Here is a 17,180-nt window from a genome sequence, read left to right as displayed (position 1 = left end):
TAAGCGGAAATCAGAATGCAATACATGTGAATTACGACTTCAGAATTCCTGATCATAAAAACGCTTAGCTGTGGCAGTCCTGCGTGGATTTGTGGCTTCACTTTTAATTTCTATAGCTATTCTTTAGTTCTGATCTCAGTTAAATTAAGCCTTTTCTTACGCTGGCTGGCAGGGTACTAATTATATCCCTCTGAGCTTGTTGTTACCAGAATGGCCCTAAGTAAACTAAAATGCTTTTTTCATGTATATCAGTTTTCTCCTGGGGACTGTCAGATGTGAAATTTGTTTGCTTTTTGATTATTTAATTACAATGCTGCTGAGTGGTAAGTGGGTTCCATTATATCATAGGAATGGGAGGAGGGGAAGAGAAGTTGAAATGCGGGTCAGTTTTGTAACACTGCAGGTTTTTGTATCGTCTCTGATGGCATTTTGCTATTGATAGCAGGCAACGAATAACAGACAGGCAGTTCATGGTTCTTCAGGGTCTGCTTCAGTCCCTAGACCTACAGTCTGTGTTGATTGTGGTTGTGAGTTGCTGTGGTTGTGAGAAATCGAGCCCCTCATCTCTAGTGTCTGCCTTGTACAAAAGGGATTGTTGGTCTCCATCTAATTCTCGTAGCTTGTGGACACCTCTGCTGTATAAGCTGTCTCTAAATTTGCATGAACAAACATAAAGCTGTCCTCTGTCTCTCACTAGATAAATAAACAGCCTTAAGCCGAAGGAACAGAGGGCAGAGGATTGCACGTTTTCTCTCTGCAGGATGCTTGTCTAAATGTTCTTTGCTTTTCACTGATCCATACTTGGTAGCTCTGTACAGCAGTGGAACATCGAGTATATACTCCTACCGGGTGAAAGGCAGAAGTCAAACTCTCCCTCTTCTGTCTGTTTTGGAGAAGGGATCTCTTTGAGGTTGAGGCTGGACTGGAACATGTACAGAATCGCAAATAGTTGAGGTTGTAAAGGATGTCTGGAGATCATCCCAACCTCTCTGCTCAGCTACAGCAGGTTTCTCAATCTTACTCAAGTTTTGAAAATCTCCAAGGATGGAGACTCCATAATGTCTCTGGGGGACCTGTTCTGCTGTTCAGTCACTCTTACGGTGACTTAATTTAAAAAAAAAAAAATTCTTATCTTTAAGCAGTATTTCCTGTGCTTCAATTTGTGCCCAAGGACTCCCAGGTCCTCTCCTGCAAAGCTCCTTTCCAGCTGCTGGGTCAGTACAGGTTACCCCTCCCCAGGCGCAGGAATTTGCGTTTCCCTTTGCTGAACTTCACCAGGTTGCTGTTGGCCCGTTTCTCTCGCCTGTCAGAGTCCCTCTGAGCGGCACGCCAGCCATGCCTCCCGGGCCTGTGTCACCTGCCCACCTTCTGAGGGTGCGCGCAGTCCCGTCATCCAGGTCTTGAATGAAGATGTGCAATGGTATTAGCCCTGATATTGGCCCCTGGGGTGCACAGCTAGTGACAGTCCCGGCTTCCAGCTCGGCTTCGTGCTGCCGATTACCACCCTTGGAGCTCACCTAGTTTTCTGTCCACCTTGCTGCTTATCTAGCCCGGATTTCATCAGTTTGTCCATAAGGATGTTATGGGCAGGCAGTGTTGAAAGTCAAGGTGCCTTTTATAGGTAAGAAAAACTTAAGAATGAGGGAATCTAAACATATTGGAATAGTAGACCTAATAAACCGCACAAGCATCCTGCATGCCCCAGTGCCCTAGTTCCCTTGTCGAGTCACCAAAAGGTATAGCTATCTAGGGAACACTAATACCTCTAAAACTAATTTTTTTGCATTTGTGTGTTCATCTGGAACAAGATGGCATCATGTATTTTTCAGCCCTTCCTTTAATCTAAAACATGATAGGGTTTTTACCTTTTCACCCTTTGCAGCAATCGAAAATTTTATATTATTCAAGACATTGTAAACTTACTGTGTGCTAGACAGCTGTGACTTAATTGCTGAATGTCATTTAAAAGAAACATCTTGCCACGTATTCGGGGCTAGCTATGTGCAGAGAGGAAAATGTACCTGCCACACAGGTGGTTCAGAAGTGCTTTGGGTATATCTCATTTTATGGCTTAGCTTGACAGAAATCAGTGATCGTGGCTAAGTACTTAAATTTCATATAAAAGTCACGTTTCAGCATTCAGTTTGCATATTGACTGACAGCCTGTTCTTACTCGTTTTAAGACTACTTTTGTAGAAATGACAGTGTTTTAGAACAAGTGTTGTCCCTTGTTGAAGAATGGGAACCGCAGCATCAGTCATCTCTAAAGCATGCGTTACGTGCAAAGCACTATGTTGATACAGTAATAATGTTGAATGTGGCAGCACTGAAAATACTGCAGTCTCCAAACATCAGGATTGCTCTGGAAGTGTTAACCCAGCTGGGCTGTCTGCCTTACGGCGTTGTATGACTGTACAGCGGCAATACATGAAGACTTAACATCCTTCTTACAGTAACCAGTCAAAATCCGCACCTGTGACTGGGAGGCAGTAACATTTTCAGCTGAAGTACTTGAATATATTTAACCCAATACGACAACGACGTTTGCAAAGTCAACCTTCTGGCTTTTAGATTAAACATGGTATATTTTAGGATGTGGTTATCCAAGAGGCATGCATACTTGTCTATATTTGATTTCGAGGAGGAAATTTTATTATAAGCAAGGTGTATGGGATACCATTTTCCCTTGGGGGGTCATTAGGGAGGTTCCAGATTTCAGCTTCGTCTTTCTTCCAAGACTACCCTTTTTCCTTGAGCCTTATTTTAATTCAGGCAAATTATATCTATTTAGGAGTCCTGAAAATACGTATTTGTTCGGCCACTTTTAAATTTTTCTTATTCTTTCCCCACATTCACTCACTTTTTTCTTAGTTGTATGTTTTCAGCAGGACTTTGTGCAATAAGAATTTGAGTGGCTCTGACGTTTGGGAGACAGCGAAGCACTGTGAGCCTGGACTCTGGCATGTGGCCGCTGCTCATCTTTGAAAGGCAGCAAGAGGCTTGTAGGCCTTTTAGTAAAGCAGCCCAAGGAGTGTTCCCCCAAGCAATGCCGTCTCAGCCCTTGGTTTTGACCAACGTTTTCTCCTTCGCTTGCCTTCTCCCCTCGTGTAGGGCCGGTCATATTCCTTCGCTTTGCACCATTGTGCTGTCTCCACGCCATCCTGTAGCTTGCTTGGAAGTTCACTGGCAGGGGAGTCTCGGAGCCCATCTGTTTACCGAGTGTCAGAGGGAGCCACAGCCAAATCCCCTTTTTCCCCTTTAAATCCCTGTGACTTTTAAAATCTCTCCTTTATATTGCAGTACGAGTAATTCTGGAGGTAGCCATATGGGATAATCTGAATGGAAAAACAAATGTGGGTAAGGCTACGTGGCTGAACCACACGCAGCATAATTTGGTCTGAAGGGCAGAAGGGACTCGGTAGTGGACTGAAGGGAGAAGGCAAGGGGTAACGAATGCGTCATTTGGTGCAGCGTCAGGTATGTAGCAAGTACAACTCTGTTCCATTAACCACATCTGCCAGGACTTAATTGAAAAAAGTCATGTTCTTCATATCTGAAATAGAAAAGGTTTAATACTTGAATTCTTTTTGATCTTTAAATGGAACAGTGAAGGATTTATGCAGCTAAAGAGATTATCTTTTCATCTTTAGGCACATGCATTGTAAAAGTAATTTTTTTTCTCTTAAATGCGCTAAAGTGCAGCTGGTTAGTACATCTCTGAATATGGAGTGACTGTGCTTAGGACAAAGTGGTGACAGTCTTTCTTACTGAATTTTGAATATGGTTGTTTTAAAGCTTTTTACCTTAATGTATTTAGAAAAAGAAAAAGCCAAACTATTCTCAGGCAACTATGCTTTTCCACAACATTTTCTTAAACGTTGCTTTCAAGGTCTCCTGTAGAAGTTGCGGTAACTATTGTCTCAAACAACTGAATAAAAAAAATTATTTTTGTAAATTAAGTCACAGAATAAAGAGCTTTTTTCCTTGCTGTTAGAATTCATTGTGGTCTGTCTCAGGTCTGTTTAGACTCTCATATAACAGCTTTGAAGTAACTGTCAGTGAGATCGCCTTTTGGGTGAGTGGGAGAAGGTTGGTTCTTATAGGTGGAGAGACTTGGAAGTCTGAGAAAACAGATGTTCTCTTCACTTTCGTTAGAATAAAATTCTCTGTCATGAAACATACTCATTTTGGTACTGGTATCTCATTAAATCTCAGGCTCTTGATGATGCTCAGTTGGTGGGCCTGCTCCTTTGTCTTCTGGTTTAACACTACCAGATGCATAAAGTCACAGTGAGTTCACAGGCTACGGTCATGTTCTAAGACTTTCACTATTAAAATGCTTCTGATGGCAGCCGATACCGATGTCATGTTTCCGTGCAGAAAGTGACTTGACTTTGGTGAATATCACTGATGCTGGTCGTGGCACAAATATTAAAGTGAAACAGGGTGAAGTCATTGAAGTGGTTGTGACCCACAGTCTAGATGGGATGTTTGTTACCCAGACTCTGGTGTGACTGACAGGTAGCACAGCACGGCAGAGCATTTATACCGGTGTAGGAGTGAATTTGTGAACTCACCAATACTCTGTTCCGTAGTGAGCACCGAATGGAGTGGAGCAATAAAATAAAACCTTGTGCAGATGTCCAATTTTAGTTTATGAAAAGAGAGTAATTTGTTGTTCTCCATTTCTGGCCGAGGCTTGTGGAGGTGGGATACTTCAGACGACTGTTAGTGACAGAGCTTGCTTTGGATCCATAGTGAAATGCAGGTGGGATTCACTGTTTTCCTTTTTTTTAGTATTCGTTTTTAATGTGTCTTTAAACACCATTTCTGTACTTGTGTATACCCTTCATAAAGGGATATTGAAAACCTGCATTGTTCATTAAGCAATGGCTGGAGAGTATTAAAAATATATTCTCTAGTGTTTTAAGGGACCTGAGGGCCCATTGTGGTTGTTTATTTCAGCTTTTTTTGTGACAGCCTAAAATAACTAACCAGTTTACTTCTCATCATCTTGTATTTATTACTTTAAGATCAGTTGCTATGGCTGAAGGATTCTTCTAGAAAGGGGATGCTTAAAAAGGTCCTGTTTACTGTGACCTCTTTCTAAGCTAATTATTGTGTAGTGAAGGATGTCTGGCAAGCTAAAGTTTAGAAAAAATAAATAATTGAGGAGCAGAGTTTCCATTACAGCTCATTAAATAAATCTAACTGCATTGCTTGCTACTAAGAAACCCTATGCGTGTAGCTTCTATTAGTGGAAGCTTGCAGGAAAACAGCTTTTATTTTATTCTCCTCACCTTGAAGTCCATGTCCTTACCTGGTAGGAGTCAAAATCTAGATATCTGCCAGCTGCAGTGCAAATCAGCGTTTTAATGCTTTACAGCTGCTTCTCTATACAAGTTAATTAGAAATGTGATTCAAATACCCTCTGCCAGTACTCATATATGATGTCTATTATTGGTAATTATAGTTTCTGCTATTTAGGCATTCATTTTGGGTGGTACTGACAAAGCAGCTGTCCTACATAGGGACTTTGATAAAGGTGGGAACTTTCACTTTGAGAAAACTGGAAGGTAATGCTGCTGCAATTTAAAAATAAGTGGATAATGTAAAACACATTCGTTTTCTATATAGTTTTAATAGCAGTGATACTTTCTCAGTAAAGAAATGCCATGCTTATTCTCTCAATATAACATCTATTCATAAATGTCATGAGGACCACCGTTGCCTGTTACCCATAAGCTAAGTATGTGTTGATGTCTCCATCACAACATGGTAGTTTACCATGCTGAATGGTGGAAGCCAAGGCTCAAGATTTAAAAGCAGGGTACCTTTAGCTATCGGTACTACGCTCTCCCCTCTGTTACCCAGCTAAAATGAATGTGTCAGGTGAGAATCGCATTGTCCATGAGATGTTTTAGTTTTGGTATCAGCACAGCAGTGAACAGTCCTGGATTTGTGCTTCAGCATTCAATAAATTTATTGACCTTTCGGGCAGATATCAGTAACTTACTGTAATAGTTGCATTTCTTGCCAATAAAGTAAATAAGAGCATTGGGAACTGATGGCAAAGGGGTCTAGGAGAAAAAAGTGTGAGTTTGTAAAATATACTTTCGACATGCTAGAGTTTGTTACTACAAGTCAAATGTGTCTGTATTTTTCCGCCGGCCGTATTGGTACTTTTCTCATTTGCCAAATACTTCATTTTCTGTTCTCTGACATACAGACGACAAGACAAACATGTTTTTGCTTTGTCATTCATGGTTATTAATGTATGAGCATTATTGTAGGAATGAAGGATTATCAGTTAGTTTTCCAATATTCCGTTTGGCTGCAACCCCAAAGCAAAAATTTTGTAGGTCTGTGCTATTAATTTTAGGCTTCATAGTTGTTCTTCCTCACTTAGACGCTTGAGATGAAAGCCTTTGGAGTCCAAAGGGATGCATTCCTACCAAATCAAAGCAACTTTCAAGTGGGTTATATCTTGGACATAATGGTGTATTCCCTAACAAGACAAAAGTCCGGAGTAGAATTTTCTGTTAATTCTTGTGCTCTTTCTGGAATCTTTCCTTTTTTGTTGTTTTGTACAGCGCAAATACTTTCAGGCCAAGAAGTTCTTTGTACATGAATACTGCTGATAAAGGCAAAGCTGTATCTCTGAGGACTGGTTTGTTTTGGGTGGTTTTTTTTATTTTTTTGCCTTTTTTTTTCCCCAGCAAAATTCAGTGACTTTTAGGGCTTTAATCTCACAGCTTTGATATGTTCCAAAATGTTTCAGCATGAAATGTCTTAACACTTCATCTGCCTGCATCTCTCCAACTGATGGCAAGTTTTGTTCTTGCTGTCAGTCATAGGCTTGAGGTTCATGTCACGATGTCCTAAGCAGGACACCGCTACCAACAGTGAATGTGTACGGACGTGCTCACCAGATGCGGACGCAGGTAACCCCTCCAGCACAGCAGCTTGTTCTGACTCGGTCCCTGGGCACCCGCTCTCCTCTGAAGCCTGCGGGTTGCAGAAGAGTCGTGTTCAATTGGGTTTGTTCTGTCCTGTGAGCAAACTTCTGAAACGCTTTTGCACCCTTGCTTGTCTCTCCAGCGCTGAGAAAGCAGTCGATGATGTAGATTAAAGGCAATTAAAGACTAATCTGGTCTCTCACAATTTTTAACTCTAGTACAGAAAGTGGAGTATAAATTTGCAGGATCCTGAACCGGTGTGTGGTGTGTATATTAGCCTCGGACTGCTGGAAGTGGTGATGCCATTGGTATGGTGGCTTGTCTTAATGTTTTTCAGTGTTTTCACCTGCCCATGCAGTGTTTATCAGTTTAGTAGAAGTGTGTTAGCATTGAGCAGGAGTGCGGACGCTGCCTTGGTTAAACAACTGGATAATCGAAACCACTTATTTGGCCTTAAGATGAGGGCACAGATTCCCCGGGTTGAAGGCAGCATTTGGGCCAGTAATGCCCTTCCTGCTAGTCACCGTGGCTACATCAAACTTGAGCTGAATATTAAGTGTGCTACAAGGAGCTCACTCCTGTTTCAGCTGCCACAAAGGCTACGTAGGCCAAAAACTGCAGCGATCTAGTTTGTATGTCAGCAAAACAGTCTCTCTGATGTTAAAAGCAATCAACAAGGAAATGACTGAGAGTCACAAAATCAGCTCTTTAGATCAAATACAGTCAACAGAAGAGGGAAAAACCTAAGTGGGTGCTTTAATCTTGATACATATTTAATGAAATGGGAAGGGAGAAGAGTAAACTAGAATGTCTGTTCCCCCTGGGAAAGATGGGTTATGGCACAGGAGGAATAACTGATATTGTGGGTTGACCAGGGAGTCAGTTCTGATGCATACACCACAGGCTGGCTTCGCTGCTCCTAATGAGCAAAAGGTGCTTAATCCTTGCAGCATGAAGGAAGGATGAGTAAATGGATTTTTCTGGATTCCCTCAGGAAGGAACAGTTGGAATAGACTTCCTTTACAAATGAAACTTTCCTGAGAGCTTAAGAGGTTATGCTGTAGCTAAGATGATTATTCCCCGTGTATTTCCCTGCTTGGAAATGCAGCCTACTAAACTTTCCCTAGGGTCTGGGTGTATTTGTATGCTAATGCCAGCAAATGTGAATTTTCTCATTTTAAGATTACACCTTTGTCTCTGTGTTCAGTACTAGGATCTCATGAAGCCATAACTGAGCAGGGTTTGGATGTCTGCTGTCGGGTGGAGGAAGCTATGAGAAAGTTCCCTTTGCAAATTCAGGAAGGAATTGATGATAGAGGCAAGGCAGCAGAATTTTATGCACTTGAGTTTATCGAAGCGCACAGCACAGGCTCGCATAAGTGGTCTTTGCCCCGGCAACTTGCGGTCTGGCTTATTTCTTAGGTCCCACGCTTCCATTTTTATGCACTTTATTGTACCTAAAATGGAAGCTCGGTTTTGAAACATTTAGAAAAATAACAAAGTCAATAAGATTTCCAGAAACCTAATTCTTTTAATCTTTGTTATAATCTACACAGTTAGGACTGCTGTATTAGCAGTGGAGTGGTACACTTGGCTATTGTCCCACGCACAGGAAACCCTTTTTTCCCCCCAGTTTTTGTTTGTAAAGATGTGCTGAGACCCAGCACTGATGCAGAATGGGCAGTGGAAACTGGGCCCCCTCCCTTTGAGTCTACCACAGACCTGTCATCAGTGAAGCAACAGATACTAATTTTCTCCCTTCCCTGGCCGCCTCTTCTTTGTAAGAAGATTCAGCTTGGAAGGCTGTGATCAGCTTAATCAGTTTCCTATTATTGGGACTGGTGTTCGTAGTACCATTTATTAAATCAGTTTATTATCCTCCCAACCAACTTCAGTGATCAGACGGTGAAAACATTGGAAGAAAATTAAAACTAGTGTAAGTGCTGCCTGTTTGGATAACAGCACATTTTGCTATTTAAAAAGATTACTCATCTGCACCAAAACAGGGAGAGAAGAGAGAAGTTAATTTCAATGATGTAGAGCTTTCTATTTCAGGGAAGCCTGGCTTGCACATGGTGATAGAGTCAGGAGAAGTATAATTCATTATTAAATTGTTAAACAGCGCGTTAGGGCCCAGTATCTAAGTAAAGATGAATGGATTCATTTGTAATCTTAAACAAGCATGTCTGCATGTGGGAGGGTAGGGACGGGGGAGGCTGGGATAACCTGTACACAAATGCCAGATGAACAGTTGCACTTCAGGTTTTGGCGGTTGGAAACTAGCCAAAATAACCTGCAGGGCAGGGAAACCAGCCCTGTCTGCTTGAAAGGGAATTCTGCAGATCCTCCAGTCCTCTCCTCCTGTGCCATGTGCCCTTCAGCAGGAGAGGGAAAGTTCCCTGAATGTCCAGAGTGCAATAGCTTTCCTGTCTTCATAATATCTTCAACCTGCTGTGTGTAAACCGAAGCAAAGCCCCCTGGCAGGAGGCAGGATACTGTAAGGCAGAGGGACCTTTGGTGTCACTGGTGGCACCTGAGTAATGCAGGAAGGCGTCTGTGAATGTTTCTGATTTCTGCAGTGCTGCTCGTTCTGGACTGGGTTGATGGTACTCGTACGAGCAAAGGCACTAAAGTTGCAGATGTGCTGTACAGTGTAAAATTCAGAAACCACAGCTGGTAGGGTCTAAAGTAACGTATGAACCACGAAACGTTGCTCTAGGAGGACAGGGGAAATGTTTTCTTCCTAATTCTTTCTCTGGACATAAATCTGTATCATAGTTTCAAGTCCTGACTGGTGCTTAAAATGAGTTAATTTTTTTCCATCCCAAGATCACAGAAGTTGGTACTCCCTTTCCTGCCAAATACTGCAGAGACGTTATAGGGACATATATAAAAGACTTTATGCCAACCGTGTTATTGCCAAGCAAACTATATTGAGTCCTAAAACCCTTACCCCATCCTCCTCTGCAGAGGGCAGTTTGCCTGACTGAAAGTAAAATGCTTGCAGCTCCTTTGAGTTCAAACAGCTGTGAAAATAAAGGTTTCATGGGATGGGACCAAAAAAATCTGCTGTCTTTTCAGCCCTGGGATCAATTAATGACCCTGACAGCTCAAAAGCCTGAGCAATGACCACATTATTCAAAACGTTCAACTTGAATCCTTCAAAGTGCAGAAAGCAAATGTGTGTTGCGCACCTCTCAGTTGCAGCTGCCCACGATTCACTGCAGTCAGAGGCGGAGGTCGTCTTAATCATCTGAGCTTTGGAGAGTCCCAAAGTGCCACCAGAACACGAGTCTGCTCTAAAGGAGCCCGGTGACTTCCTCAAAACAAGAAGCCCATCTTTGCGTCTCAGGAGAGAATGACCTGAGTCATCAGGTCCATGTCTTTTAAGCAGCATCTCCTGCTTAAAAACAAAACAACCTCTCAAGTTCTCAGCAGGCCTGATGCAACTGCTTTTCTTTAACTCACCCAACCTACTGGGAAGCAGCCTAGCACGTGCGTCCAGTTTGCCTAGTGAGGGAGGTACGCACCAGTCGCCTGTACGGTGGGTTTTGTAGGTGTCTGTGGGGAAGGTAACCACCCCATACGCACTGCCTCTAAGCAGGTGCTTCAGGTCTTGGTGTGTGATTTGGGGGAGGCAAAAGGACACAAACCAGGCCAGGCTTCATCTGTGAGCTGTGACTGCTGTCTGCAAAACTGAGCTGTGTGAGCTGAAGGCAGTGAGGTTCCTTTGTACCGCAGAGCAGCTCTTGAGGGGAATAGCTGTTGAACTTAAAGCATGCAGGCAAGACCGTTATTTAAAAACATGTTAGAAACTTGAGAATTGCTGTATCACTTGCATTGATTCCTGTGGGAAAATGACTTTAGTCGGAGCCAAATCAATTCAAAACAGGCTACAAACCTATTGATGGTTTTGTACAAGCCTCTGAAAACACGGCTGAGCCGATGAGATGTGAAAGAGACGGGGAGGATCCAGACACTGCTGAGTGGAGGCAGGCTGCGTGGTTTGCCGTGAGGGGACGTAGCGAGGTAACTTCTGCTTTGGCTTGAACAGTTAAGTCCCATGGATCCTGCGACTGCAGTGCTATTTAAGCTGTTCTGGTCCTGCAGATCCATGTCCAAGTTGCCTTTTTTTCTCATGTATTTGCCTCTTTAAGCTGTAAAAAAAAAAGTAGTCCTTGGGCTCATCTGTCCTCCTCTGGCTTCTGCATGTTTGGTTTTGAAGTGGTAACGTTTCTTAGGTGCCTGTTCAATTGGCAGGCGTGCAGTGGCTGGAATGAAAACTCAGCTGGACGTAAGAAATCCCCATCTTGGAAAGTCCTTGCCATGCTACAAGTGGGCACCGGACTAACGGCGTCTGAGGGCAGCTCTGCTTGGATGGTGAGGCCAGAAGGAAGAAGTGCAGTAGGACCACCACAGGAATTCGACCTAGGAAAAAGTCTTATTTTGGAAAGCTTTGAGACTTCAGCAGGCCTGCTAGTGAAGCTTCTCCTCTATCTTTGCACAGTTTTATTTACAGCTCAAAATAAAGCAAGCAGTAGTTCTTGACTGCTACTGTTAGTGTATATACTGTATATCAAGTTTATTGCAAAGTCTGTTAGCAAGCAGCCAGCCTAGTTTTTAATCTACAGATAATCTTACTCTCATTTATATGTTTGGGCTGTATTACTTTGCTCAAAGTAGTCACAGCCATTGGAATCCCTCCAGTTCACCTAACAACTTTCATTAAAGAAAATTGCCCTTGTAATAAAAATTACTCAGTGTGACAAGATTCCATAATATATTTTTTAAAGCCTCATAAAATTTTGTAGCAGTTAATGCCACTTGTTTGTTTTTTTGAGATTTTCTTTTAAAAGTGAAAATTGACTTAATTGTGACAATATTTGTAATAGAGTGAAATAAATATTTTCTGTCTGGGTGTGTGGAGGCCAGGCTGGGGGGCAGGAATAGCGCAGGGATAAGGAAATAAGAAAACTTTGTCTTTGAAAAGTACGTTTCGCTGTGTTTTGTACGTTGTTTGTGAGATTGTTTAGAAGTCTATGACTCTGTAGTAAGGGAAAGTAGATACAATAAAGTCTGCTCACTTGCCGTTCACGATACGTAAGTCTTAACCTTATAAAACGCAGTGAGCAAGCATGGATTTTTCTGCAACAGCTGGGAACAGCTTGTCTGAGCATCATCCCTCCTGGCCACAAGGACAGCACGTGGTGCGTGTGTCCCCTGCATCCGTGAGAATACGCGGGTGCTGATGGGATGCCTGCAGCTTCTCCTTGCTTCTTCCAGCCATCAGAGACACGAGAAGATTCCTGATGTGTGAGACATTTCTTACCAGTGCGGCGTAGAGCAGGCTACTTGCTGCAAACATTAAATTCTTTGGTATTTTTTTACTATGGAAACATAGTAAAAAAGTGCTAAAGAACCAAACCCAGCATTTGGGGATGGAATGGGAAGTCCGGGGATTGGAGTTCCTGCTGCCTCTTTGCAGAGTAGTTGCCTGAGAAAACTCTGTGGCTCCTATGCCTTCTTTTCTCCTGTTACACTATAAAAATGGGGAAATCTCTCAGTTCTTAACTGCTTGTTCATTAATAGATATAAATCAACCTGTCTTCAGCTAGTCTGTAGCAGAGCAGCCATCATCTTCACTACAAATATGGCCAAGTCCAGTGGTTTTTGTTCACTTGCTGGTGTGTGTCTTCCTGCGCGACACCAGCGTTTCTTGGTAGCAGGCTCCGCTGCGCCGTGCTCATACCCCTGGGGGGATCGGTTAGGCTGCCTTCAGGTGACACCACAGACGAAATTGCACAACAAACCGGGACAGTTCAGAAAGTATATGATGTCAAAATGTAAAATGACCAGCATGCAGGTGGAAGACAAACCTCTGGGATCTTTCACCGTCTTCTTTTCTCATTTCTATCAAAGTAAAGAGTTGTAGAAAGTCTATTTTCCTTTGTTATGGAGCTTTGGATTTTTAAGACTTTCCAGTGCTTTGTAGGTCTGGTTTAGATAACGTAAATATTGTGGGGTCTGCTCTTGCAAGTGCTACAGTGTCTGTGGCTACTGTTAGGGGAATCGGACCCAGAGCTTCTGTGTGGTGGTTACCTCCTTCAGTATAATGAGCCCTGGCAGCCACACTCGTGTTTATCTTGCCTTGGGTAGGTTAACTGAGGTGTAGCTCCTGGCTTGGGCTTAGCTGATTTATGCTTGAAGTGAGGATTGTTTTTTCTCTTTTCTGATGAACTAAACTTTTGTGATAAACTAACAACGGCAAGGGATGAGCTGTGATGTTACAGAACAGTGGGGGTGGCTTTTCTATTTTTTTTCTTTTTTTTTTTTTTTCTTTTTTGGCTTTTTAAGTCTACCCACTGCCTCAGGAGGAAGGCAGCTGCACTAATAACGTGTCTAGTCTCTATGGAAGGCCCTTATTTGAAAAATCTGTAATTGAGTGGACAAAATTTCTGGTTGCTTGAGAGGATCTATTCAGAAAAGATTTGAAAAGGATGAGGGAAAAGCGTGCTAGACAGCAAGACGTACTGAAGGCTCTATTGAGCAGGGAAACCTATGTAGATATTGTGGAACAATTAGACTTGTCAGGAAAAACATAAAATGCATTTGTGAGCAAAAAATCCTGGGGAATGTTAAAGCAAGCTTTGAAAAAGGCAAAGAGCTTGTTAGGTATACCTCAAAAGCAAAGAAGTTGGTTTGGGTGATGTTTGAAGGAAGGCAGGTGATGATTGCTTCAAAGAGAAGGTGCAGAACGTGTGTTAGTCATAGGGATTTTGCCCATTTTTTTCCTCCAGTAGCTAAAAACCTAAAGCATAATTGCTGGGTCAGCACCATGTGGGAGAGCTCATAACTTCGTTAAGTTTATTTGCCCCTTTGCTCTTTTTAGAGAGCTGTTCCAATACCCGGCTTCCCTGGTGCCCTGTTCGGGGGCACTTTCACACCGTCTGCCTTTTCAGCCCCTACCTTTCATGCCTGCTTTGGAAGTCACGGCAAATAAACCTGCGAGGTTATTTGTATTTGAATGATTGCCTCTATTCAAGTTTTGTTGTGTGAGATTTTAAGATCGGTTAATTGCTTAGATTTGACAAACTAGCTTTTGCCTAGCAAGGCTTGTTTCCTTGATAGTCGCTGATGGCAGCGGATAGTATGGTGCGTTAATGACCAGTCCCTGGCACACTGTGAATGGGGTTTGCTGTCAAGTAAGTCAAAACTTCAAATGCCTAAAGATCAACCCATTAGTGATTAGGCCAGGATCAGCTCTTAGCCTATTTTTAGGTTTTTCTTTGGTCCTTCACTCTTTGATGTAAAGACAGCTGTGTGCCCCTCGCTCTTTATGTAGACCAAGTTTTTTATTTCCACATCTAAACAAGCTGTCCATTGTTTTGATCACTCAGTAATCTTTTTCTGCAGCTCTCTTGTTTGAATTCTTGCTAATCGTGGTGACTACAAGTGTCTGTGCTAATTCAGATGTGGCTCCAGTCCATATTCAGTAGCATAAATATTTCTATATTTAAATGCAAATATCTCCTCTGATAAGCATTTAACATAGCCATCCAAATATATACAGTGGCTACGCCCGCCTTGCCGGCTTGGAGGGATGTCTGACTAGGCTTTTTGCTGGTTTTTATTTATGCATGAGTGGATGTTGTGTGTTTTGAAGAAACCAAACACAGCTTAAATGCACTGAGTGGAGTTTACTTCTGAAAATTAAGTTGTCCTGTGTCTCTTCTAAGCTACATTGGTTTTCCACAAAAGTGTCTGGGAATCCCTGCTCTGATAAAGTTCTCTCAGAGGTCTGCCAGCTGCCTTTTTATATTTTATTCATTTTCCTTTTTCTTTGTTGTATTCTTTCTCATCCTGCTCTCCTCCATCTTCTCCTAGTTCCTCTTTTTTTTTTTTAATTGCTTCTAAGGTGTTGGAACATAACTCAAAAGTCTGGGTTAAGCAGTTATGTTTAAACCCTGGATTTAAAAGGAATTATTATTTCTTCCTTTTTCCTGTTATTGCATTTGTTGACTGTTCAGGACATACTTCCAAAGACATCTCCTTCTGGTAAAGCAGGAGCTGCATTTTTAAGAAATTAATTGGTACAGTCTTTAAATTTCTCATTTTCATACAGAACACCTGAAGAAACGCCTGGAAGATTATATGGCCCAGTTCCCAAATGTAAGAATCCTCCGAACCAAAAAGAGAGAAGGGCTGATAAGAACTCGAATGCTGGGGGCCTCTGTGGCTATAGGGGATGTCATCACCTTCTTGGATTCGCATTGCGAGGCCAACGTGAACTGGCTGCCACCTCTGTTAGGTAAGCGTGTGGTGCTGTGCGTGCCTGAAGGCTGAACTGCTAAAGAGCTGGCAACAGATGTTGGCGTTGAATTTGTTTTATTTCCACCTGCTGCTTTCTCCTCATGCTGTAAGTGGACAAAAGGAAGATTAAATGTCTTAAAAGGGAAAACAAACCAAAAAAACAACCAACCACAAGATTCAGGTGAATTGTTGGCAACTTGTAGCCTTTAATACAATAATTTTTTTCTGTTCTAGAGTCCTGCACTGTACAACAACCCTATCATATGCTTTGCTTAATTAAAGAGCAGAGATCGTATTCTTCTGTTTCCTACTAAATGAAATGTTAAATAATTTACAGCTTAGAAGAGTAAACTATCACATGGCCATTCAGCAGCTTGCAGAGAGGAATGGCTTTATGATACAGAAAAGATCTTTATATACAGTTTTTAAGTAGCTTTTAGGTTTTTTTTTTTCTGCTATATAACTATATTTAACTTCATAGTCTGCAAGCCTGTGGAAAGTACTTCTTGTGAATGACAGCTGCTGGTATGTATTTGTAGAAGAACATGTGCGGTCCTTTCCAAGGCACTGCTTCATCTTTAAGGAGGCATCAGTTTTACGATGTCAGTTCTTTTCAAGGATAACTAATTGAAAGGACAGTACCTTCTGTTTCTGGTACCTGTGTGCCTCTGGCCAGTACCAAACTCCTTTACAACCCTATTGCAAGTGGCCTGTCAGAGCTCTGAGGTGTGACTTTGTCAAATAAACTGTGGCAACAATAGTCAAGTGGAGGTTTAGGAAAAACTAGTCAGATTTGTCGGCAGGATTGTTGGATGATAATACTGTTGCTTTCACTGCAGTTTGTGTCTGGCGACGGTGTAAAACATTTGCAGCTTCATGAGTCCCGGGGAGGGAGGACAGAATTAGCTCAAATGCCATTTAAATGAGAACACGTAGAGTATGCTTTAATTTTAGAGTATGCTTTAATTTTAAAGCATAGAAAGGATTTCTGTTAGACGTGCATTGGAAGCTCAAACATCATTTGTCGCCTCTGCTCTGAAAGTTAACTTCCAACAAGAGACCGTCTCAGTAATAAAGTATTTAAGAAGTTCCAGATGTTTATGCAGGAATTAATCCTGTCTTGTATTGTTTGGTTGGAAGAAAAGGTTGAGGGAGGAGGTACACTTGCATTTCTTGAGCCTGCTGAGAATAGTTATGCCATTAGTCTGAATCGCTTCCTGCCAGATTCTGGCGTAGCAATTAAAGCTGCTGGTACAATGGGTTACTGCCCTGGCTTTGAATCAGTGCAGAAACAGTTCACATCCCAGTCGCTTGGTAAAATGAGGACTGCTCACTACGTGCAAGATTGTCTGTTTTTAGCCTGGCGGTTTATGTATCTATAGCTGTGTGGCTGTGTCTTTCTATTCTGCTTCTGGGTGACGGTCGCCGTAGCATGAGTGCCTGGTGCTTTTACCTCAATAGTTCTAGCTTGAATGTCTCGATTATTGCAGAAATACCAGATAAATTGATATAAATGGGAGCATCTGCCCAAAAGAGAATGAACAGGAAGAAAGCTGTGTCGTTCTTGGACAACTTCATATTTTGATGCTCTTTTCTGTAATTTCGTGGTCAAAGGAACCAACCGGTGCAGGTTTTCTAACACGTTTCTCCAATCTTCAGATCGCATTGCCCGAAACCGCAAGACTATCGTTTGCCCTATGATTGATGTTATTGATCATGACCACTTTGGATATGAGACTCAGGCTGGAGACGCAATGCGAGGTGCATTTGACTGGGAGATGTATTACAAGAGGATCCCTATTCCTCCTGAGTTACAGAAACCTGATCCCAGTGATCCCTTTGAGTAAGTTTCTGAAATGCAGTGTGCTAAGAGCTGGCTAACAAAGTAACGCCCTGTTACAGGGTTGGTTT

The 17,180-nt window shown here is 42.2% G+C and overlaps 1 protein-coding gene across 1 annotated transcript in view; it reads left to right on the top strand.

Annotated features, from left to right (window-relative positions):
* The window catches only part of GALNT10 (polypeptide N-acetylgalactosaminyltransferase 10), a 91,654-nt gene that overhangs the window by 52,798 nt on the left and 21,676 nt on the right, over positions 1-17,180 (top strand). Inside the window, exons 5-6 of the mRNA XM_087754085.1 lie at positions 15,082-15,267; positions 16,929-17,112. Coding sequence (XP_087610211.1) covers positions 15,082-15,267; positions 16,929-17,112 — 370 coding nt within the window. The remainder of the gene's footprint in view (positions 1-15,081; positions 15,268-16,928; positions 17,113-17,180) is intronic.

This window comes from Nipponia nippon, unplaced genomic scaffold, assembly GCF_047370975.1.
Source record: "Nipponia nippon isolate SJK-2023a ecotype South Korea unplaced genomic scaffold, ASM4737097v1 scaffold_17, whole genome shotgun sequence".
In the NCBI taxonomy this organism is placed as follows: Eukaryota; Metazoa; Chordata; class Aves; order Pelecaniformes; family Threskiornithidae; genus Nipponia; species Nipponia nippon.
This window is presented reverse-complemented; position numbering and strand designations above follow the sequence as displayed.